The following is a 19,871-nucleotide window of genomic DNA, read 5'->3' as shown; positions in this document are numbered from 1 at the left end:
TACCCCTCAGCCCCAATCTCCTTAGCTCTGGGCCCAAGCTCACAAGGTGCTGTGTTCTCTGGAGCAAGTTACTATTTCAGCATCTGATGCCAGTTTGCTGTGTGACCCTGGGCAAGTTGCTACGCCTTTCTGTGCTTTCCACATCTGTGCAATAGGAATGAAAGCTTTCCGTGGGTAGTCCTTTCAAGTCTGTCCAGAGAAGGCCACCGAATCCTGCACAGATGTGCTCTACTCAGACACACATCTGGGAGCGTGGAAAGACGGTGAAACACCATAGTGGAGCTGCCGCACCCAGTACCGGGCTCAACTCCTTGCTGAACAGAGGAAGTGCAGGCCCAGACAGAAAACAGGGAGCTTCGAGCTCTGCTTGGTCTGCGCCTTCTGTGAGCGTGAGTGCAGCTCCCTAGGGTAGGGAGGGGTTGGCTGCTTGCCTGAGTGGGAGAGCATGGACCCTCCTGTCGACTGACTTCTCAGGATGTTCAGGCCCTTTGTGTCTTTAGGCTTCAGGAGCCTCCTCTGGTGCTCCCCCTACCCCCGGCCTTAGGGGTGGGCAGAAATTGGTCTTGACCCGCCCCCCCCCCCCCATGATCTAGGTGGGAACTGGTTGCCAATCCCCCCAGCAGAACTTCAGGAAATGGTGCCAGGTTGCCCGGGTGGAAAGGTGGCCAGGAGGGGGCAGTGAACAACTGGCCCAGGCAGGCAGCCAGCACCGTGACTCTGGAGGGCTGCTAGATGTGCCGCAATTATGGCAGCTCCTGAGCTGGCTGGGTGCTGACTCGTGTCCTTGTTCTGCACAAGAACAGAGCTCTGCACACAATGTGCACGGGTTCCTGGGTCTGGATTGTGTGCCACTCATGGAAAATGTGTGTAAATGAACAGGGCAGGGTACGCCCACGTGGAGCCCATACCTGGGGAACCCGCATTGTTCCTAAGTAGCCAAGGGCACAGGCTACTTCCCCTCCAAAGGTCGAAGACCGCTGGGCCCTCAGTCAAGCTTGCTTGACTTCAAAGAGCAAAAATAACCCTCACCTGTTATTGCACCTGTAAAACCGAGCATGGGAGGAGTGGGTGAGACAGATAAGAGATGAGACCTTAGACACGAGGCACTCCCGGCCTGCTGCTGGTTGGTCATCGTTAAGCAGCGTAAATTGCATGGCAGGCAGGGTGTAGGCAACTCACTTCACCTCTCTTGTCAAAACGGGTGACTCGTGCCTTTAAAGATCAAAACTAAGCACATGCCGCTGATAGCAGATAGTGGGCGCCCAGTAAATGCCCATTTTCCCTAGGATGAACAGTCCAGGAGGTGAAACGATTCGCACAGGGCTTCCGAGTGGTAGCAGCAGAGCCGGCATCCAGGCGCGGGCCTCTAGCTTCCCAGAACACTCCTTTCCTCCCCGTCCCTCCAAGGGCGGCTCCGACAGCATTTTGTCTTCTGCCAGGGCGGGCGTCTGGCTGCCTGTCAGTCACCAGCTCTAGCAGCCAAGTGCTGACTAAACACAGGCCGCACGGGAGGGGAGCGAGGGGCTCCGCGCCCCCTCCCCGGCACCCCACCTCCAGCGATGAGCTCAGAGCGGCTGGGCTGGCGCAGCACTTGCTGACAATTCATAACTTCTGCCCCCTCTCCCGGGACGCCCGTGGGTGACTCTCTGCGAACAGCAGGCGTGGTGACCAACTGTGCCACCGACCCTTCTCCCTCTCATATCCCCGGGGCCACCCCGCTGTGTCTGCTGGGCCTGGAACTGGGTGTCTGTTCATAAATTAGCCCAAGGGACAGTAACCCACAGCAGCTGTGCTCCAAACAACCCTTGCTTCCTGGGTAGGTCATTTTGGGGGGTCAGAATGCAAACTCAGCCGCCTCATTCTTCCTCAGGCAAGCAAGGGGTGGGGCATGGAGCAGTCTAAACCTTTTTTTTTTTTATCGGATTCCATTGTATACCGTGCTATTTAAGGTAAGTTGCTCGGGTCTGTGAGGCAGACAAGATGCCCGCCAGATGTTGGGAGACAGAATCAGCATTCAGTGTGTGCACCTCTCCTGCCTGGTGCATGGAGCTGTGGGCAGCCAGCTCTGAGGCTGTCCTCACAGAAGGGCTCTGTGTCCACAAACCAACTGGAAGCCTCCTGCCCGTGGAGCCCACCCATGCCAGAGCCTCACAGAGCTCCCTCACTCACCTGCGGCCCTCAGGGCTGCCTCTTCTGATCCCTCTTTCCCATGAAACACACACAAACATAGCAGAGGTGACTGGGTGGCTATGAAGAATTTATCAAATTATTGAAAATGCTGACATTTAAACTATTCATGTGTATACATAGAAGTTACATGGAACCTTCAGGTCACTGGAGCACAAATATGGCTCACACAATGAGCCAAACAGAAGCAAATGAAACCAGACTTGGAAAAAAAAAACAAACTGGTTGTCCTGGCCAGGCAAGACAGGCCTACAATTCCTACAACCTCCTGGAGGTTGAGGCAAGAGGATCAGGAGTTCAAGGCCAGTTTCAGCTACTTAGCAAGCCCAAGGCCAGCCTGATCTACCTGAAATATTGTCCTACACATCTTTTTTTTTTTTTTTTGGGTGGCTGTTCTTTTTGTTTGTTTAGAGAGAGACAGGGATTCCCTGTGTAACAACAGTCCTGGCTGTCCTGGAACTCGCCCTGTAGACCACACTGGGCTTGAACTCACAGGCCTGCCTGCCTCTGCCTCCCAAGTGCTGGGATGAAAGGTGTGCACCAGCACTGCACGGCTGGTGGATGCTCTTTCGCCACTGTGACGGTGGCTTTATTCCACCTCTCAGATCCCCTTCCCTAGCTTTAGGGGAAAGGGGGTCTATGTTCAGACAGACCCCCACTATATATTAGCTCACAAAATCTTGATGTGGGAAACACACCCAAGAACCTATTGGAGTATGTCCTTATAAATATATTTATATCAGAGAAAACAAGGCACTTTGGGAGCATGACAGCTTTCTCTCCTATGTGTACATTGTTCTAGGCAGAAAGTAAAATTGGTTAGTTTCTCAAGTGAATTAACTGAGCAAGGTTCAGTAACAAAACCGTTCCCGGCCTTCGCCGAGGCCCTATTCAAGTGGACATGGCAGGAAGCACAGAAGGCACTTCCTGGGTGACACCTGGTCCCAGGCTCGAAGCTTGCTGCCCCAAGAGGGCTGACATGTCTTCTGAATTGGAGCGCCTGGCCCTGGCACACTGCCTCCCTCCCCAGGCCCTGGGGTCAAGTAAGGGGCTGCAGCAGGAGGTAGTCCTAGCGCAGAGCAGGGACACGGTGGGAATGCTTAAGCAGGGTCACCAAAGCCACAGAGACCTCAATCTGTCCAAGCTGGCGCTGCACAGTCGGAGCATCGGCGCCACGGGAAGAGATTTCACATTAGCCCTGACAGCACTGCCCCAGCTCTGCGGTGACATTGGCCAGGGTCGTTTCTGAGGGCGCTTGAGCTTCCACTGGAGGAGGCGAGCCGGAGCTTGGGCCAGCTGCTCTGAGCCTCCAAGGGACCCCCTCCCCGCCGGAATGAAATCATCTCAGGACCAAAGCAAAGCCACAAGTCACTTCTGACACTACCGATTGCAAGCTGGGCCCCTGGGCCCCAGGAATGGGGGCAGGCCCCCTGGGCCAGGCAGACCAGGAAGAGAGGTGGCTCCCTGGCTTCAGCACTAAGAGTCCTTATGGGACACTGCTTTACATGCTTACCAGCCGCAGCCCAGCTTAAATAATCAGCAAATTGTATTCCACAATTGCAGGATTGCATGAACACACCTATCTGCACTGGGTCCTTTCTTATTTGAAAGGGCTCTGGGTTTAAAGAAGCATGTTTTAATTTTTCTGTAGACATACGCCTAAGTAGAGCCTAGAGGACTTCTCAGCTGACTGGGTCCCCAGCCCCCCAAGCCGAGGAGGCTCCGCAAGGCCGGCTGCTACAAAGCGCAGAGCTTGGCTGCATGGATTTTAATGAGAGCGTCAGGCAGAGCTGTGCTGTTGCTCTCCGGGACTTGCAGATCATTACCAAACCAGCTGTAGGATGAGAACACAGCACATCGAAACCCTAGGAGGTCACTGAGCTAATGATCTAATCCTACCTTCCGCAGACAGGGCCCCTCCCCATCTCCTCCTGCCCCCAGTCTTTCCTGGTGGACTCTGTCCATTCCAGAAGCCAGGCCAATACCGCCCCTTCAAGGTCGGAACAGAACCATACTGAGTGGCTCTGGCTCCCCTTTCCCGGAGAGCAGGAGGAGGGAGTAATTTAGTCAAAACCATTAGGCACAAGCCCTGCTCTGGCCGGGCCCCAGGACTTCTATCTGGAAGGACCACTGCCCTCCCCTGCCTCTCGGGCCCCCGCTGGGCTGCAGCGGGGTCAACAGCCATTTTAAGGTTCTGATGAAAGACACAGGGTGGGGAACATGCGCAGCAAGGAGTGCCAAGCCCTGTGCCAGACACTGGCTGGGGGAGGGGACAGGGACAGACAGGGCACCCTGGAGTAGCCACAGCAGGGGGGCCTGCTGGCACCTGCACCCTCACCACCTCAGAGTTCAAGAAAGGAGGCAGAGGGGAGGTCCTCAGCAAGTGCAGCCAGCAATGCCCGTGATTGCAGTCTCCTCAAGCCAGAGGGGTTTATGAGGGCTTTGGCAATTACTACAACCATTTGCTGTGCTGGGTAGAGACAGATCCTGTTTCTCTTTGTTTCAGGTTCTGAAGCCAGAGAAGGCGATTTCAGCACAAGAGCCACACAATAGTTGGGGCAGAGAGAAGAAAGCTTGCTGTTGGCCAGAGCTGTCCAGTGTTTTCCTGAATAATAGCACCTGCGTATTAGTTCTGGGAAGGGGGGTATACGGGGCGTCAACAACACCATGCAGTGAGGCGGGAGGCAGGAAGAAGACCCCTGTTCTCCTGCCTTTCAGCCTTCATGGCTGCCAGGCCCCCCCAGGCAGGTACCTGCTGTGGCTGCCAGCCTGAGGGACTGAAGTTTCTACAGCTGGCAGAACCTATGCTTAAACTGGGGAAACAAAAGGGGAAGGGAGCGGCGGCACCTGCTAAGGCTGGCCGCCCCACTCCTCCTCTCTACTCTGGTTCCCCAGCACAGCTCCTATGCCACACAACTGGCTGGAGATAGAAGGGGGAAATAAACGGTTACAAGAGAGGCTGTGAGTGTCAAAGTTGTACTAGTGGGGCTGGCACAGACTGTGAGCACTGATTCGGGAGGTCTGGAGGAGAATGGAGCCAGGGCTGCTTTGCCCACACTCCAGCAGGTGCTCATTATTTGGTCCCAGAAAACACAGGTGACTTGGAAACAGGAAGCCTGGGCTCTGCTCTACCACTATCTGTGTGACCTTGAGAGGGTAGGAGCCAAGGTATTCCATTCTCTTCCAGTCCTGCGGTGCTCCTGACAGTCAGCAGAGGCCCAGGTCCCTGTGTGTCAGGGCTAGTTTGGTCATGAATATCAGAGGTTAAAACTGGGCTGTGCAGTCTAAAGGCACATGGGGTGAGGAAGGGGCATGCAAAGGACACCTGAACACCACGCTCACTAAGGAGCATGGGAGGAAGGCAGCAGCCCAGCCTCCAGGAAGGCATCACTTCTGGGCAAAGGAGTGAGACATTCTTTAGGGGCCTGATGCCTTCTGGAACAAAGGCATCCAGACAAGGCTGAACAGAAGCAGCCCCACCTGCTGCAGAGGGCTAAGTGTAGGGTGGGGGAGGGGTGACAGTCTAGTTGCCAGGGCACGTGGCCTGCCCTATACTCTCAGGTATAGAAAAGGGACCAGGTGTGTCCACACAGGCCGTACCTATCTCTTTAAGACCAGGAGGCAGCATTATCTCAAGTAGCCAAATGGAAGGGTTCTGAGGAAGGCCATGGGTTAAAAGGGTTCTTAGGAGAAGGCACTATCTCCAGTTGAAACCCAACCAAAGAGATCTGTTGTAGGGCTTTCCTTCCTTTCAACAGTTAACAGTCACTTGAGGAGAAGAGGGGTCAGCTCAGCTATGGACCCTTAGGAGTCCACGCCAAGCAAGAGGGAAAGGCGTACATAGAGAAAGCACTTGGCTAGATCTTTGGTTGCTCCAGGGAAGGCTTTGGCCCTTGCAATTCTCCGTCCTCCTCTGCTCCTCACGAGACTGTTATGACATCAAGAAGGCAGGTAGGAAGGACAGAGAAAGGAATGTGGGCAGCAGGCAGAAAGTTAATCCGACCAGTCGTCTTCATCAAATTCAGAGGAATCATCTTCTGAGTCGCTGTACTCAACAGCAATCCGACGTGACAGGATGGTAGCCACATCATTGCCCACCACATCACGCTTCTCTTGTTCCCGTTGCTCTTCAACCTTTCGAAGCTGAAAGCCTGGTGGGAGAGGGAGCAGAGTTAAAAATCACAGCCCTAGCCTAGAAATCCTCATGAATGAATCTAAGGTCCAATGATCAGGACAGGACTGTAAAGAACAGAAAGAAGGAAAGACAGGGTTCAGGAAATCCACACCCTGGCTGCGGACATGTTCCTTTTCTCACCAGGCTTCTGATGGTGGACCACCACCCTACCCCGTCAGGCAAATGCTCTGACTGCTCAAAGTCCCTAGCTACAGCAGGGCTCAGAGGGCCACCAACAGGACAAACCACACCAAACCCTTGGGACCAACTCTGGCCTCAAAGAGAAGGAGAAAGAGGGAAGAAGGACATAGACAGTGGGGCAGAGAAGACGGCTGCAGCTGAGTGGCTGAAAAGTCGCCCACAGGGACAGTGATTCATTTTCTTCTGGGGATCTTCCCCCAAGAAAAAGCATGTACGTAAACACACTCAACATGCTCATTTCAAGGAATTCCAGGGTCCCAGCTTAAGAATAATTCAAGTTCAACAAACGTAGAAAGAACTCTCAATCTCACTATCTTAGGGAAGCCCCACCCTCACCTCCAAGGTCCCAATCGCTCAGCTGTTCAGGAAAGATCCTGTACCCCATCCAGCTTCAGAAAGGGTGCGCATCCTCAGACCCACCACCGGGATTTACCTTGGCGGATGGCGGAAAGCAGGTCACTACGCGCATCACTCACAGCAGGCAAAGAGGACTTGGGCTTGGTGGCATCGGAAAGAGGTGGTGGTGGTGCAGCAGGCTGGGCATCAGCACCACTAAAGGGGAGAGGTGGGGGCCCTGGAGGGGGAGGAGGAGGGGGAGGGGGAGGAGCACCTCCAGCTGGTTGGGACAAGGGAGGTGGTGGCATTGGGTAGTCAGTTGCTGGTGGGGGGGGAGGTGGCGGAGGGGCAGCGAAATCAGGGTGAGGTGGAAAAGATGGAGGTGATGGTGGCGGAGGGGTCCCAGGAGACCCAAATCCTATAGGTGGTAGTGGAGGCGGCACACCCATTGGAGGTGGAGGTGGAGGAGCAGGTGGTGGAGAAAAGCCAGGTTTAGGGCCTGGTGGAGAGCTCAGAGGAGGAGCTGGGGGTGGATGGCTTGGGCTGACCACGCTGGTTCTTTTGGGTCCAGCCAAGACAGATCCTCTTTGGTTGTCTGCAGGGTAGCTAAAAGGCCAAGGAGACAAGACTCACCATCACTCTCACGACACCAACCTGCCCAGAGGCAGGCCTATCTATAAGCTCTGGCCCTCCTTAGCTGACTCTCTCATTTTACTGTGGCTCAAACAGAGGGAAAGGAACAGTACTGTGGGGAAAAAACTTTCTAGAAACTGAAGCAGATTATCAGAGGGCTGCCCTGGCAGGTAGGGCCTTCCAGGAGATGGCTCCATTCTGAACCCTCTTAGAGAGAGGGGCCCATGGGTGGTTGCCAGTTTACACCTAGAGCTAGACCTAAATACATACAGGAAAGAGCTAGAACAAAAATTCAAAGCTGGGCGGTGGGAGTGCACATCTTTAATCCACGCACTTGGGGGACAGAGAATCTGAATTCAAGGCCAGCCTGGACTGCAGAATGAATTCCAGGATAGCCAGGACTACACAGCGAAACCTTGTCTAGAAAAACAAAAACAAACAAAAACCAACCAAACAAAAAAATTCAAGCTCTATCCGTCTACTGGGTTCTGTTTCTTAGGCTCTGAATACTCATTTGATTTGGTGGGTGCAAAAATCTATTTGAAGCTGGCCAAATGAAGGTAGGATATTATGTAGTCCAGGCTGGCCTAGAACACACGACAATCTTCTGTCTTGGCCTTCCATGTGCTAAAATTATGGGTTTTGTTTATTTGGAACAGCGTCTCACTATGTATGTTATCTCTGGCTGGCCTAAAACTTGCTATGTAGACCAGGTTGGCCTCAAACTGAAAGAGATCTCTGCCTCCTGAATGCTGGGATTAAAGCACATACCACCACACTACCAGGAATGCTGACTCAAGCCCTTAATCCCAGAGGCAGGTGAATCTCTGTCCTTTGAGTTTGAGGCCAGCCAGGTCTACAGAGCAGGTTCCAGGACAGCCAGAGCTGTTACCCAGAGAACCCCTGTCTCAGGGGGAAAAAAAACCCCAAAAACCCAGAAAGAAAATTATGGCCAGGCAGTGGTGGCACACGCCTTTAATCCCAGCACTCGGGAGGCAGAGGCAGGCGGATTTCTGTGAGTTTGAGACCAGCCTGGTCTACAAGAGCTAGTTCCAGGACAGGCTCCAAAGCCACAGAGAAACCCTGTCTCGAAAAACCAAAAAAAAAAAAAAATAAAATAAAAAAAATAAAATAAATAAAATTATGCCTTTGGAGGGAGAAGACTTGGGTTTTAGCAATGTGAGGGCCCAGAACGGGGAAAGAGGAAGAGGCCAGCACTGTTTGAGGTCTCCATCTGATCCTTCACATATCCAGCCACAAATTATGCAGAATCCAGGAAAAAATAGCACCTGTGCAGACCTAGTTCTCAGGCATAGGGAAGAAAAAGAACTAAGAGAACAGAGGAGCCTAAAGGACCCTCAGACCTGTCTAGCCACATGGGCAATCCTTTGTAAGACACCAGCAAACAAACAAGCGAAGGGACAGGCTGCAAGTCGCTTAGTCGTGTCTCCCTTCCCCAGGCTAGCCTTGAATTCTGCTGGGCTGACAGACGTGAGATAAAGGTCTACTAGGTCCCCCATCCTGCTATTTCACCAAAGTTGATGTGTGGGGGCGGTGGCACGCCTTTACTCCTACCACTTGGGAGGCAGAAGCAGGAAGATCTCTGTGACTTTGAGGTCAGCCTGGTCTATAAAATGAGTTCCAGAACAACAGGGTTACACAGAGAAACCTTGTCTTGAAATAATAAAGAAAAAAAAAAAGTCATCACTCCTGTCTGTGAGGTAATAACACTGCTAACAGTTGACAAATGATATTCCTATTATCTTACACACGCTTGCCTCAAGTCACCCTAGTGGTCCTGGCCTAGACTCTGAACTCTTCACTTTGTTCTTGAGTGTTCTACTATCCAGGATGGATGCAGAGGTTCTGCCATTTACCTGAATTCTGCTGGTGGGGGAGGCAAGTTGTCTTCAGAGAAGGAAGGAGAAGGTGAGGAGGTGGAGTCTGATTGTGGTGGTGGTGGGTAGCTCCCTGTATCCACATTTTCAACAGAGCCAATGCTGCCATTCTGGTAGACCAAGGTGGATGAGTATCTGATAACATAACCAATGTCAGAGTGGTCGTTTAGAGTCTATTTCCATCCAAAGCATCAAACACAGAACCTGAGTAACCCCTTTTTTTTTTTAGATTTATTATGTATACAGTTTTGTTTTGTTTTGTTTTGTTTTGCCTGCACACCAGAAGAGGGCACCAGATTTCATTATAGATGGTTGTGAGCTACCATGTGGTTGCTGGAAATTGAACTCAGGACCTCTGGAAGAGCAGTCAGTCAGTGCTCTTAATCACTGAGCCATCTCTCCAGTCCTCTCTTTTCTTACTAAAAGATACTACATAAATACATTTAACACAAAAGTTATTAAGGGAGGAGCCAGGCAGTGGTGGCGCATGCACATGCCTTTAATCGCCTGGTCTACAGAGCGAGTTCCAGGACAGAGGAACCCTGTCTCAAACAAACAAAAAAACCCAATAACACAACAACAACAAAAAGTTATTAGGGAGATTCTCCATGTATTTCCTGTTACACCAAAATTATACTTTAGGCTAGGTGTGGCAGCCGTTAGGTCCAGCACTGGGGAGGCAAAGACAGGTGATCTCTGTGATTATGAGGCCAGCACGGTAGACACACCAAGTTCCACGCCAGCCAGGGTCACAAATGAGACTTTGTCTCTCTATTTCACTATCTCTCTATGTGTATATACATGTACATGCATACATACATACATACATATATATGTGTGTATATGTATATAAATATATAATATATATAGAGAGATAGATAGATCAAACCCAGCAGTTCTTTTAAATGCTCTCCCAGTTCGAGACCAGCCTGGTCTACAGAGCTAGTTCCAGGACAGGCTCCAAAAACCACAGAGAAACCCTGTCTCAAAAAACCAAAAAAAAAAAAGCTCTCCCAAGTATTAGGTACAGCTAAACCTGAATCCCAAAACCTTAAGGCAAAGAATGAAGCCAAGTTCTAGAGGTTAGCTGCAAACACGTGACTGGCATGCAGCCTGATTTTGAAGTAGGCAAGTCCATGGAGTGTTCAAAGGCTAAGGGCGCATTTGATTGCAAAATCAAATCAAAGATGAATGCAGGTTGCCATGTGGTAGCACATGACGAGTGGCTGCTTACGCAGGGTGCTAGAGCTAGCTGCATGAAAATCCATTTCTCTAAGTGCTGGGCCCTGGACGAGTTGGCTCTGGACAAACATCAAAACTTCATACAAGCATGGACACACCAAGCAAGAAGCCTGCGTATTAGCATAAGTACACTGGGCACCAGCTAGCAAAGCTGGCCACTCTGCCTTCTCTTCCTCTCCTTTCCAGCACTGCTGAGCTCTACAGAGCTTATCAACAGGTCCCAGGAAGAGTTGTAGGGCAGTAATTAAGGTGGACGATGCTCTACTGTGAAAACCCCCAAACCTGGGCACATTTCTTTGACAACTTCACCCACAAGCATGTTCTTACAGAGCGGCCAAACAGCCAATTCTAAACCTCTTGGATAATAGGAAAATGGGGGCGGGGAGAGCACGCCTAGTCCTTACTACCTAAGTCTCAAAAGGAAACATTTTTTTTTTGTTTTGTTCTTTGAGACAGTTTCTTTGTCACAGCCCTGGCTGTCCTGGAACTAGCTCCGTACACCAGATTGGGAGACACACATTTTTGACAGTTGGCATTATGGCCTCAGAGTCAGTAATCCTACGCTGTGTGACTGTCAGAATGAGGTGGGACTGGGGAACAAAACGGCCTCTTACTGAGTGGTGAGATCAGTGAAGGCACCCTCAGTACTGGTTTCTCTGTAGAAAGGTCATTTTTCCTCTCACTGTCTTCATCATGCTTATAAAACAAATCTCTGAATCCAGGAAGAATAAGTGTCACAAGTGTCAAGATTTTTAAAAGTCAAGATTTTCATGGTAGAGTTATTCCTAAAAGCAAGAACAACTCAACTCTTTCTTTTTATCACTCCTCAACACCCAGTATGGGCTGGCATGGTCCTTTGACAGTCAGAATGCAATGACTTTAGAGGAAAAGCCAGGGTGACACTCATGCCAAGCAGTCATGGTGACTTGGCTTTGAATGTCACAGGGGTCAGACATCAGGATAAGCATCAAACCAAGCTTTAAATCCATTCTCCCCTTTAAACCTCCAGTGTGATTTGGTATTGGGAAATGGGTCAGGACGACATCCCCCACTTCCCACAGTAACCCAGCAACCTTTCCCGCACTGACTCTGAGGTCTGCGTTCAGTCCCTTTGGCTAGCCTCTCTCCCAAGACTGACAAAAACCGGCTGAAAATCTGTTTTGGTAACGAGCACAGCTTGCCTACCCCCGCCCCTCCCGTACTCAACTCTTCAGCACAACCTTCTTGTGTGCTCTGGAAGCAAAGGACTCCCAAGACCATTTTTCCTGCTCTTTCAATCTTCCCTCTGAGGCCTTAGGTATACTGGTTTCCGGCAGAATAACAGCACTAAAGCATGGGCCTTCCCTTTCAGCCCACTTTAGTCACCTCATCTGAATCACTGAGTCTCTTGCCTTACTTAGAAATTTCATCAAGCTATTGGCCTAAAGGGTGTGGAAGGTATCATGCTAGGCTGTGGTGGCACACACCTTTAATCTCAGCACTCGGGAGGTAGAGGCGGGCAGATCTCTGTGAGTTCAAGGCCAGCCTGGTCTACAAGAGCTAGTTCCAGGACAGCCAAAGCTGTTACTCAGAGAAACTCTGTCTCGAAAAAACAAAACCAAAACCAAAACAAAACAGAAAACCCATCACCTACCCAGAAGGTCCCAGTTTTTCTTTGGATTCGACAAATTCTTGTCCCATCTTCATTTTCTCCCACTCTTCCTTACGTGTCTTGATTTTGCGTGGGTTTACATTCCCTCTATTCGGATTATCTTTCTTTTCTTTCTATAATGAAAAAGGACAGAAAGCCTTTGTAAAACACTTTCTAAAGGGCTTCATTAAAATTCTACCCATCTCCGTGGACACACTCATGAGATGATTTGCCTAGACAATACATGATAACAGCAGAATTTACAGAATTACCAGGTTTGCAGTGACCTGAGGCCGTCTAATTCAAACCACCTCCCAGGCAAAACATTTGCTCAGTTTCACACACAAGAACCCCGAGCAGAAAGGAGGGCTAGCCAGCCACCTCTCCGGTAGCTGCCCCGCCTCGTTAGGCACTCTAGTAAACACTTATTTGTTATTTGCTGTGCCACAAAGGTCAGTCAAGGGACGAGGATTGACCGCTCTAGAGATCTGGGGCAGAGAGAAGGAAACAGTTAAAAAACAAAACAAAACTAAAACCAATGAAGGATTTTCCAGCTCCTGCAGCTGCACTAGCCTCCAGTACTCTCTTGGGCCTGCTGACAGCCATGCTAATGGGATTGTGAGGTCAGTGCTGGCAGGTCACAAAGCACCAGGAGCCTAAAGAGAGAGAAGCATCTCTACAAACCAGGCAGACCCTGGCTTCGCCCACACAGTAGTGAAGGGGTTAATCTTCTGCTGTAAACCAAATATCGCAGAACCTGGGGCTTGTCACTGAGAAATGAGCTGCAAAACCGGCAGGGATGGGACCAGGCTAGCAGAGTGTCCAGCAGAGTCAGGTGCAAATTGCAAGAAAAATAAATGATGAATAGAAAAGTCAATTTCTGAAACTCAGCTCAAATATACTCAATTGTTAATAGTACCAGGGGAACGAGCACATTTTTGGTGTGATTTATACTTTCTCATCCTGGTGGTGTTTGGTGTGGACACATTCTTTTTCTTTTTTAAGAGTTTTACCTGGCATCCAAGCAAGCAGCCACTTGGAATTACTTCACATAAGACTGGCTTCCTTTTCATCCCCCCTCCACAATCGTGCCTACTGATGTGTAGAACAGAGGCCCCTTTCCCCTCACCCTATGCTTTCTCTTCTCTTTCATGATATCCTTGGTGTCCTGCAGCATCTTCTCCTTCCAAAGATCAAAGAAGTAGGAAGGGTTAGTGTAGAATTTGAGTGCCTCTTTTCCATCATCCCTGGATAGAAACGAAGACAAGTAGCTGTCAGTAGAGAGATGAGCTCCCACCCGAATCCAATATTCCAACACCAACCAGTTAGCAGTTTTTACTACAGAACCATGAAACCACATTGATTGCACATCTCCTCCCCCACACGGATTCTCAATGGCCCCGAATGGTGTCCCTCAACTCCTCACAGACCTTTGCCGCACCTTCAATTCCCATACAGGAATGTGCATGGTCAGAGAGAGAACAGGCTAGAGCAGCAGGAACTCTGATTATTTTGATCATCTGCAGGGTCACAGACAGCTCCCTAAAGATATCTGGATACTGTGTACCTCTAAGAAGATTTCTATCACTGGTTCCCCTTTCCTATCCATTCCTCACTCTGTAGGAAGCACTGAGGTCTTCTCCACCAACCTGAAACCTGTGTTCTCTACACACAGATAAGGAGCACACTGCTAGTTCTTGCTCCCTTCCAGAGCAGCTCAGTGCCCAATATCAATCCAAGGGGACCCACTGAACACAATCGCCAACTCTTTAAAAACCACAAGGTCTACTCGGAGGCAGAGGCAGGTGGATCTCTTGAGTTCAAGGCTAGCCTGGTCTACAAAGTGAGTTCCAGGACAGCCAGGGCTACACAGAGAAACCCTGTCTCAAAAAAACCAAACCAAACAAACAGACAAACAACAATAACAAAAACAAAGTTGGAATCCAGGACTGGTGGTACACATCTATAATCCTGGCCCTCAAGAGGCAGGGAGAGATGCGTCAGGAGTTCAAGCCCAAACAAAAAACAACAACAACAACAACAAAAACCCACAAAAGGCTGATTCCGAGGCCAGCCTGGTGTATATAACAAGTTCTAAGACAGCCAGGACTACATAGGGAGATTCTGTCACAAAAATAAAATAAAATACAAACAAACAAAAACTCCCAAAGGCAATTCTACTTGTCTCTCAAAATACACAGAATGCAGTTCTAAATCAAACACTAATAATTCCTTTTAAAAAATGCCTGAGATTTATTTTCATTTAATTTATGTGTACACGTGTCTCTATGAATGTATACACACATGCGTAGGTGCCCACAAAGGCCAGAATCAGATCCCCTGAAGCTATAGTTACAGGCATTTTGAGCTGCCTGATGCAGTGCTGGGAACTGAACTTGGTCTTCTGCAAGAACAGTAAATTGTTCTTTTTTTAAAAGATTTTATTTATTTATCATGTATACAGAGTTTTGCCTGCACATATACATGCAGGCCAGCAGAGGGCACCAGATCTCATTGTAGATGGTTGTGAGCCACCATGTGGTTGCTGGGAATTGAACTCAGAACCTCTGGAAGAGCAGCCAGTGCTCTTAACTGCTAAGTCATCTCTCTAGCTATCTCTCCAGGCTCTGACACTAATAATTTCTTTATTAACCAAATCTTGTGAGTTAGAGAGACCACTGTTTGTTTCTGTTAGGCTAAATCTAAATAACTAAGACGAGATACTAATTCTGGTATTTTGTTTCTAAAAAAAGAAAATACTGTTTTCAGAAGGATGAAATATCTCAATATTATCTGTTTATCCTATCCCACCACACAAATGCTATATCATATCCCTTTCAGTATTATGAGGTATGTCAATCCTTTCTGTCATACAACTCTATCCAAACTCAATCAGACTAAGACATGGCAGCCACAGGGGCAAGCAAGACCTCATATAAGAGTAACAAAGGGCAGGGCTGTAGAGATAGAGATGGCTCAGTGGTTAAGAGCATTGCCTGCTCTTCCAAAGGTCCTGAGTTCAATTCCCAGCAACCACATGGTGGCTCACAACCATCTGTAATGAGGTCTGGTGCCCTCTTCTGGCCTGCAGACATACACACAGACAGAATATTGTATGCATAATAAATAAATAAATAAATTTTTTTTTTAAAAAAAGAGTAACAGCCAGGCGGTGGTGGCGCATGCCTTTAATCCCAGCACTCCGGAGGCAGAGGCAGGCGGATCTCTGTGAGTTCGAGACCAGCCTGGTCTACAAGAGCTAGTTCCAGGACAGGCTCCAAAACCACAGAGAAACCCTGCCTCGAAAAACCACACACAAAAAAAAAAAAGAGTAACAAAGGGCAGATACTCTGAGCCTCTTCTCTATCTGCATGAGAAGCTACCAAGTTCCTATCTGATGCTCTCTGAACAGGCCAGTGTCCTTGACTCACAGAGCGCGCTCTCTCTCTCTCTCTCTCTCTCTCTCTCTCTCTCTCTCTCTCTCTCTCTCTCTCTCTCTCACACACACACACACACACACACACACACACACACACACACACACACGCTGTTTTGCAGTATGCCCATGTCTGACAGACAACATCCACCTTCAGCTACTTGTAATTACTTTTACCTGTTCCAAAGTTATTTATGGATACAAGCAAAATAAATATTCACTTTCTACTTCTGTTTAGTTGGTCTGTGTATGATGACAATATTACCAAATCACCAGAGGGGAGGACTTAAAGCCATGTTTAAGGCTACCTTCCTTTTCCCGTGTCTATCTACAGCAAGGTAGGTCCTTGCAGAAATATCTAAAGGGAGATGAAGGACTGACGCTCACATGGAAGGACACCACCTACTCCCCACGCTCTGGAAGGCCCTCTCCAGCCTAGAGCAGCCCATCTGAGGCTGCTTCCACCAACTTGCCCAAACATCTGGGAATCTAGTTTTCCCAGTAAGTAGAAGCCCTGCTAGAATGTAGCCCTTGGGAATCCATGCTGCAGAACTGCCTGCTAACAAGTCCTTTTGCTTCTGGAATAACTAACTTCCTTGGATGGAATCCAGATGGATTAGCTTTTACCAAATTAAAGTCTTCAGCCTGCACCGTGACGTATACGTAGATGCAGCATGACTTTCAGAGCGCAAGCGAGGGAACTCCGTCTCTGCTGCCGTAAGCACCACCGGGGCAGACACCAAGCTCAGTAAGATTCTCTGATATAAACATTCTGATTAGATATGTTAGACAATGCAGTGTTTCTAATCACAGACACCCCCAACAAGGGAGAGCTATTACCTGTAAGGACTTAGATTGTTGAGAGGCGGGGGAGCGTCACAGCTGTTATAGGTTTCTAAAACAGGCACTGGCAGAGAATTTCTGTCAAAAAGCTTCTGGTCTTGGGTGGTGGAGCTCCTGAAGGCCTTCCGAGTGTTGATTCCTTGTAGTGAGACTAAGAGAAGATGGAAGGCATTAGAAAATGGACGACAGGCAAACCCTGAGTCACACCAGTCGGAGAGGCCTCAGCTGCTGCGTTTCTTGGCTGCAGCCGTCTGCAGCCAGGTTTTTCCCTCCCCCTCTGGGGAAGCCCCACAGGCTGTCAGCAGCCCAGCCATTTCACGACTGAACAGAATGAAGCAACACAAAGGTTTACTATGTGGCCAGATCTCGCAGGCCTCGCTTTAGGTGAACGAATCCTCCACATACTTTTAAGGTAGCAAACAGTACTGAGGGAAAGGAGGTTAGAGAACAAGAGAACTCGGGAATGGGAGAAAGGGAGTGTGGCAGAGTTAAAAAGGTCTCTTTACACCATCTAGGCTGATGTCACCTCAAAGCAGAATTGTACCAGTCTCTCTGATTTCGCTCCTTGCGTTTTAACAAACCAGGGGCAGAATTCTCAGACACTGCTCAGCAGAGCCTGCAGCTCTGGCTCAGCCTCCTTACCTTCTTCTTCCTTGGGATCCAGCTGAGTGACTTTAACTTGTACTCGGTCAACTCGCTCAGCAAGGGAGTTTACCCGGGAGGCAAAGGCACTCGCCTGAGTACAAATCTCTCCGAAAATGTCCTCTGCATATTTACCTAGAAGAGCAAAGAGACCAAGTCACCTAGTGCACAGGAATGATAGAAACACAAACCAGTGACCAAAGAGTGTACCATCCACCAAACACACATGCGAGATGTTCACCATGGCCTTGGCAGTCTGCGTGTATATAGTCCATAACTAATAGAACCTTCTTGGCAAATTCTGAACAAACACAAATTCAAAGCAGGCTGAACAAAATCAAAAGGTATAATGTCAACAAATTAGTCCTGGAAGAGCAGACAGTATATGCAAACATTTGTCCCCAGCTCTTAGCCCCTCCTATTCTGCAAAGTACCTTGTGAAATGGCTCGAGAGCAGACTGAGAGTTAAGAGGAGCTACCAGGTGTCCATGATTAATACACTAGATAAGAAATTACTTCCTCAGTAGGATTTCAAAAGTCCACTGTAAACCAGGATGAGGGTATCTCTAAGGAGCCTGAACTTATCTGCACCCCACACAGAAATGCAGAACTGCTTCTAAGGGTGCAAAGGTCACCTTACGTCCTCTAACCCACAACTTTCAAAGTCTTTGCTCTAGGTTACAATCCTTCAAATCTACACCCCAGGGAACAAGTGAAAAGCTGAAATGTTCAAGTCCTCCCTAAAAAAACAACATATACTGGTCTTTTCCCACAACGTACCGCTTTTTAAAACAAGAAAGAGTTCTGTACTTTCAACCCTGAATGCAAGGAGAATTTGCAGCCAAAGAAATAGCAATTTGGCACCACCATATCGTTATTCTGAGCCATGAGGTCCTTTCTCAATAGGAATGGAAAGAGGTAGCAATGGATAAATTATCATCTCAGGGTTTTTTTTTTATTCACAAAGCAAAGGTGGACATAAGTGACTGCCCAACCTAAAGATATTCGGAGACCTATTTAAAGATCAATCTCACTTTTTTTCTAAGCTCAGTACATATTTGAGAGGGGAATTAGGCTAACTCAGTTTGAAAGGCCAAAACCACACCCTCAGGGTGAACTACAGCCAACCTTCCCAGTGGAGCCCAGAGAACAAGGCATGGGGAACTGGTGGTGAATTTGAGTCCACGAGGAGTTTCTAACCCTGTGTACTGCATGGTCCCATGCAGCAACAACAAAGGCAAATTCCTGCGCTCAAAGGACTCAGAATGGCCAACAAGCTGCATTTCTGCTCTGCACGTAAAGGATCCTATTTGATCTCCATTGTTGATATGGCAGTGTTCCTGCTCCACCAAGTAATGAAAAGTGTATTTGGGAAAAAAAAAGCAAATAAATATACAACATTATGCATAGAAAATAGACCAGCCTTAAAAATACCCAATGATGGTGGCTTACACCTGTAACCTGAGCACTTGAGAAGTTAAGGAAGACTGCTGTTAGTTCAAGGCCAGCCAGGGCTACACAGTGAAACCCTGTCTCAAAAGCAAAAATTCAACTGCTCTGGCAGAAAAGAAAAAACAAGTCAAATTGTCTTTCTGTCTCCAAGAGAGGACTCAGAATTTCTGTTCCTCAGTAGAGAGGGACATCAAGTAAAATCTCAAAAAGGACCTCAATATACAAAATTGGCATTCTTTTTTTCCTCTTTTTGAGATGGGGGTCTAACTGTGCCCTGGCTAGCCCAGAACTTGCTGTGTAGAACAGAACTTTGAAAGCCTTAGTTAGAGATGACAAAGTGGCCTTTTCACCACTAGAAGCAGCTCTGCATCTGTGTCAGAAGTGGGTAAGTTCAGGCCCCTGAGAGATGTCCTATCTTGGTTTGAAATTCTACTAAGCAATTTCTCATCTAGTGTATTAATCATGGACAACACAAGATTGTTCCTCTCCAGAGCCATCATACAAGGTCTTTTTGAACTCAAGAGATCTATCTGCCTGTCTCTGCTTTCCAAGTGGGAAGATTGAAGGTGCATGCCCAGTTTTCCTCTTCCTGTTCCCACTCATCCACCCGCAGACAGGGTTTCTCTGTGTAGCCCTGGCTATCATAGAACTCACACTGTAGACCAGGCTGGCCTTGAACTCAGAGATCTGCCTGCCTCTGCTACCTGGGTGCTAAGATTAAAGGTGTGTGGTACCAACCCCAGTGCTCCTCTTCCCGTTTTTAAAGAGCAAGTAAGGCAGGTAAGGTGAAGACTTTCCCACTGAAACATCAGGTCAGGCCCTGAGCAGACTCAGAATCACACTCTGAGAAATGGAAAGAGTAGTGGGTTTCAAATCAGAAGACCTGGATTGTTATGTCTCAGAATTTTATTTTTAGACAGTGTCTCTCTGCATTCCCCTGGTTGGTTTCAAATTCACATAACAGACCAGGCTGGCCTCAAACCTGCCAAGAGCTCATCCTTTTCTTCCTCAGTGTCCGATCACTAGTGCACACCACTATACCTGGCCTATGCCAGTGTACTTCCTTTTAATATTTATTTTTATTCATGTGTACGTGTTTCTACATGTTAGTATGCACATGGCCATGTGGGTACCCACAGAGGCCAGATGAGGGTGCCAGCTCTCTTGGAACTGGAGCTAGAGGAGGTTGTAAGCCAC

General features: G+C 48.7%; 1 protein-coding gene across 4 annotated transcripts in view; it reads right to left on the bottom strand.

Annotated features, from left to right (window-relative positions):
- Positions 1-2,240: 2,240 nt before the first annotated feature.
- The window catches only part of Wasf2 (WASP family member 2), a 74,600-nt gene continuing 56,969 nt past the window's right edge, over positions 2,241-19,871 (bottom strand). For all 4 annotated transcript variants that reach the window (XM_075944642.1, XM_075944643.1, XM_075944645.1 and 1 more), the window contains exons 3-9: positions 17,223-17,357; positions 16,578-16,731; positions 13,431-13,548; positions 12,305-12,435; positions 9,409-9,564; positions 6,996-7,504; positions 2,241-6,338 (exon numbers count right to left, since the gene is read on the bottom strand). In XM_075944642.1, coding sequence (XP_075800757.1) covers positions 6,181-6,338; positions 6,996-7,504; positions 9,409-9,564; positions 12,305-12,435; positions 13,431-13,548; positions 16,578-16,731; positions 17,223-17,357 — 1,361 coding nt within the window. In that variant the 3' untranslated portion in view covers positions 2,241-6,180. The remainder of the gene's footprint in view (positions 6,339-6,995; positions 7,505-9,408; positions 9,565-12,304; positions 12,436-13,430; positions 13,549-16,577; positions 16,732-17,222; positions 17,358-19,871) is intronic.

Source organism: Microtus pennsylvanicus, chromosome 13, assembly GCF_037038515.1.
Source record: "Microtus pennsylvanicus isolate mMicPen1 chromosome 13, mMicPen1.hap1, whole genome shotgun sequence".
NCBI lineage: Eukaryota > Metazoa > Chordata > Mammalia > Rodentia > Cricetidae > Microtus > Microtus pennsylvanicus.
This window is presented reverse-complemented; position numbering and strand designations above follow the sequence as displayed.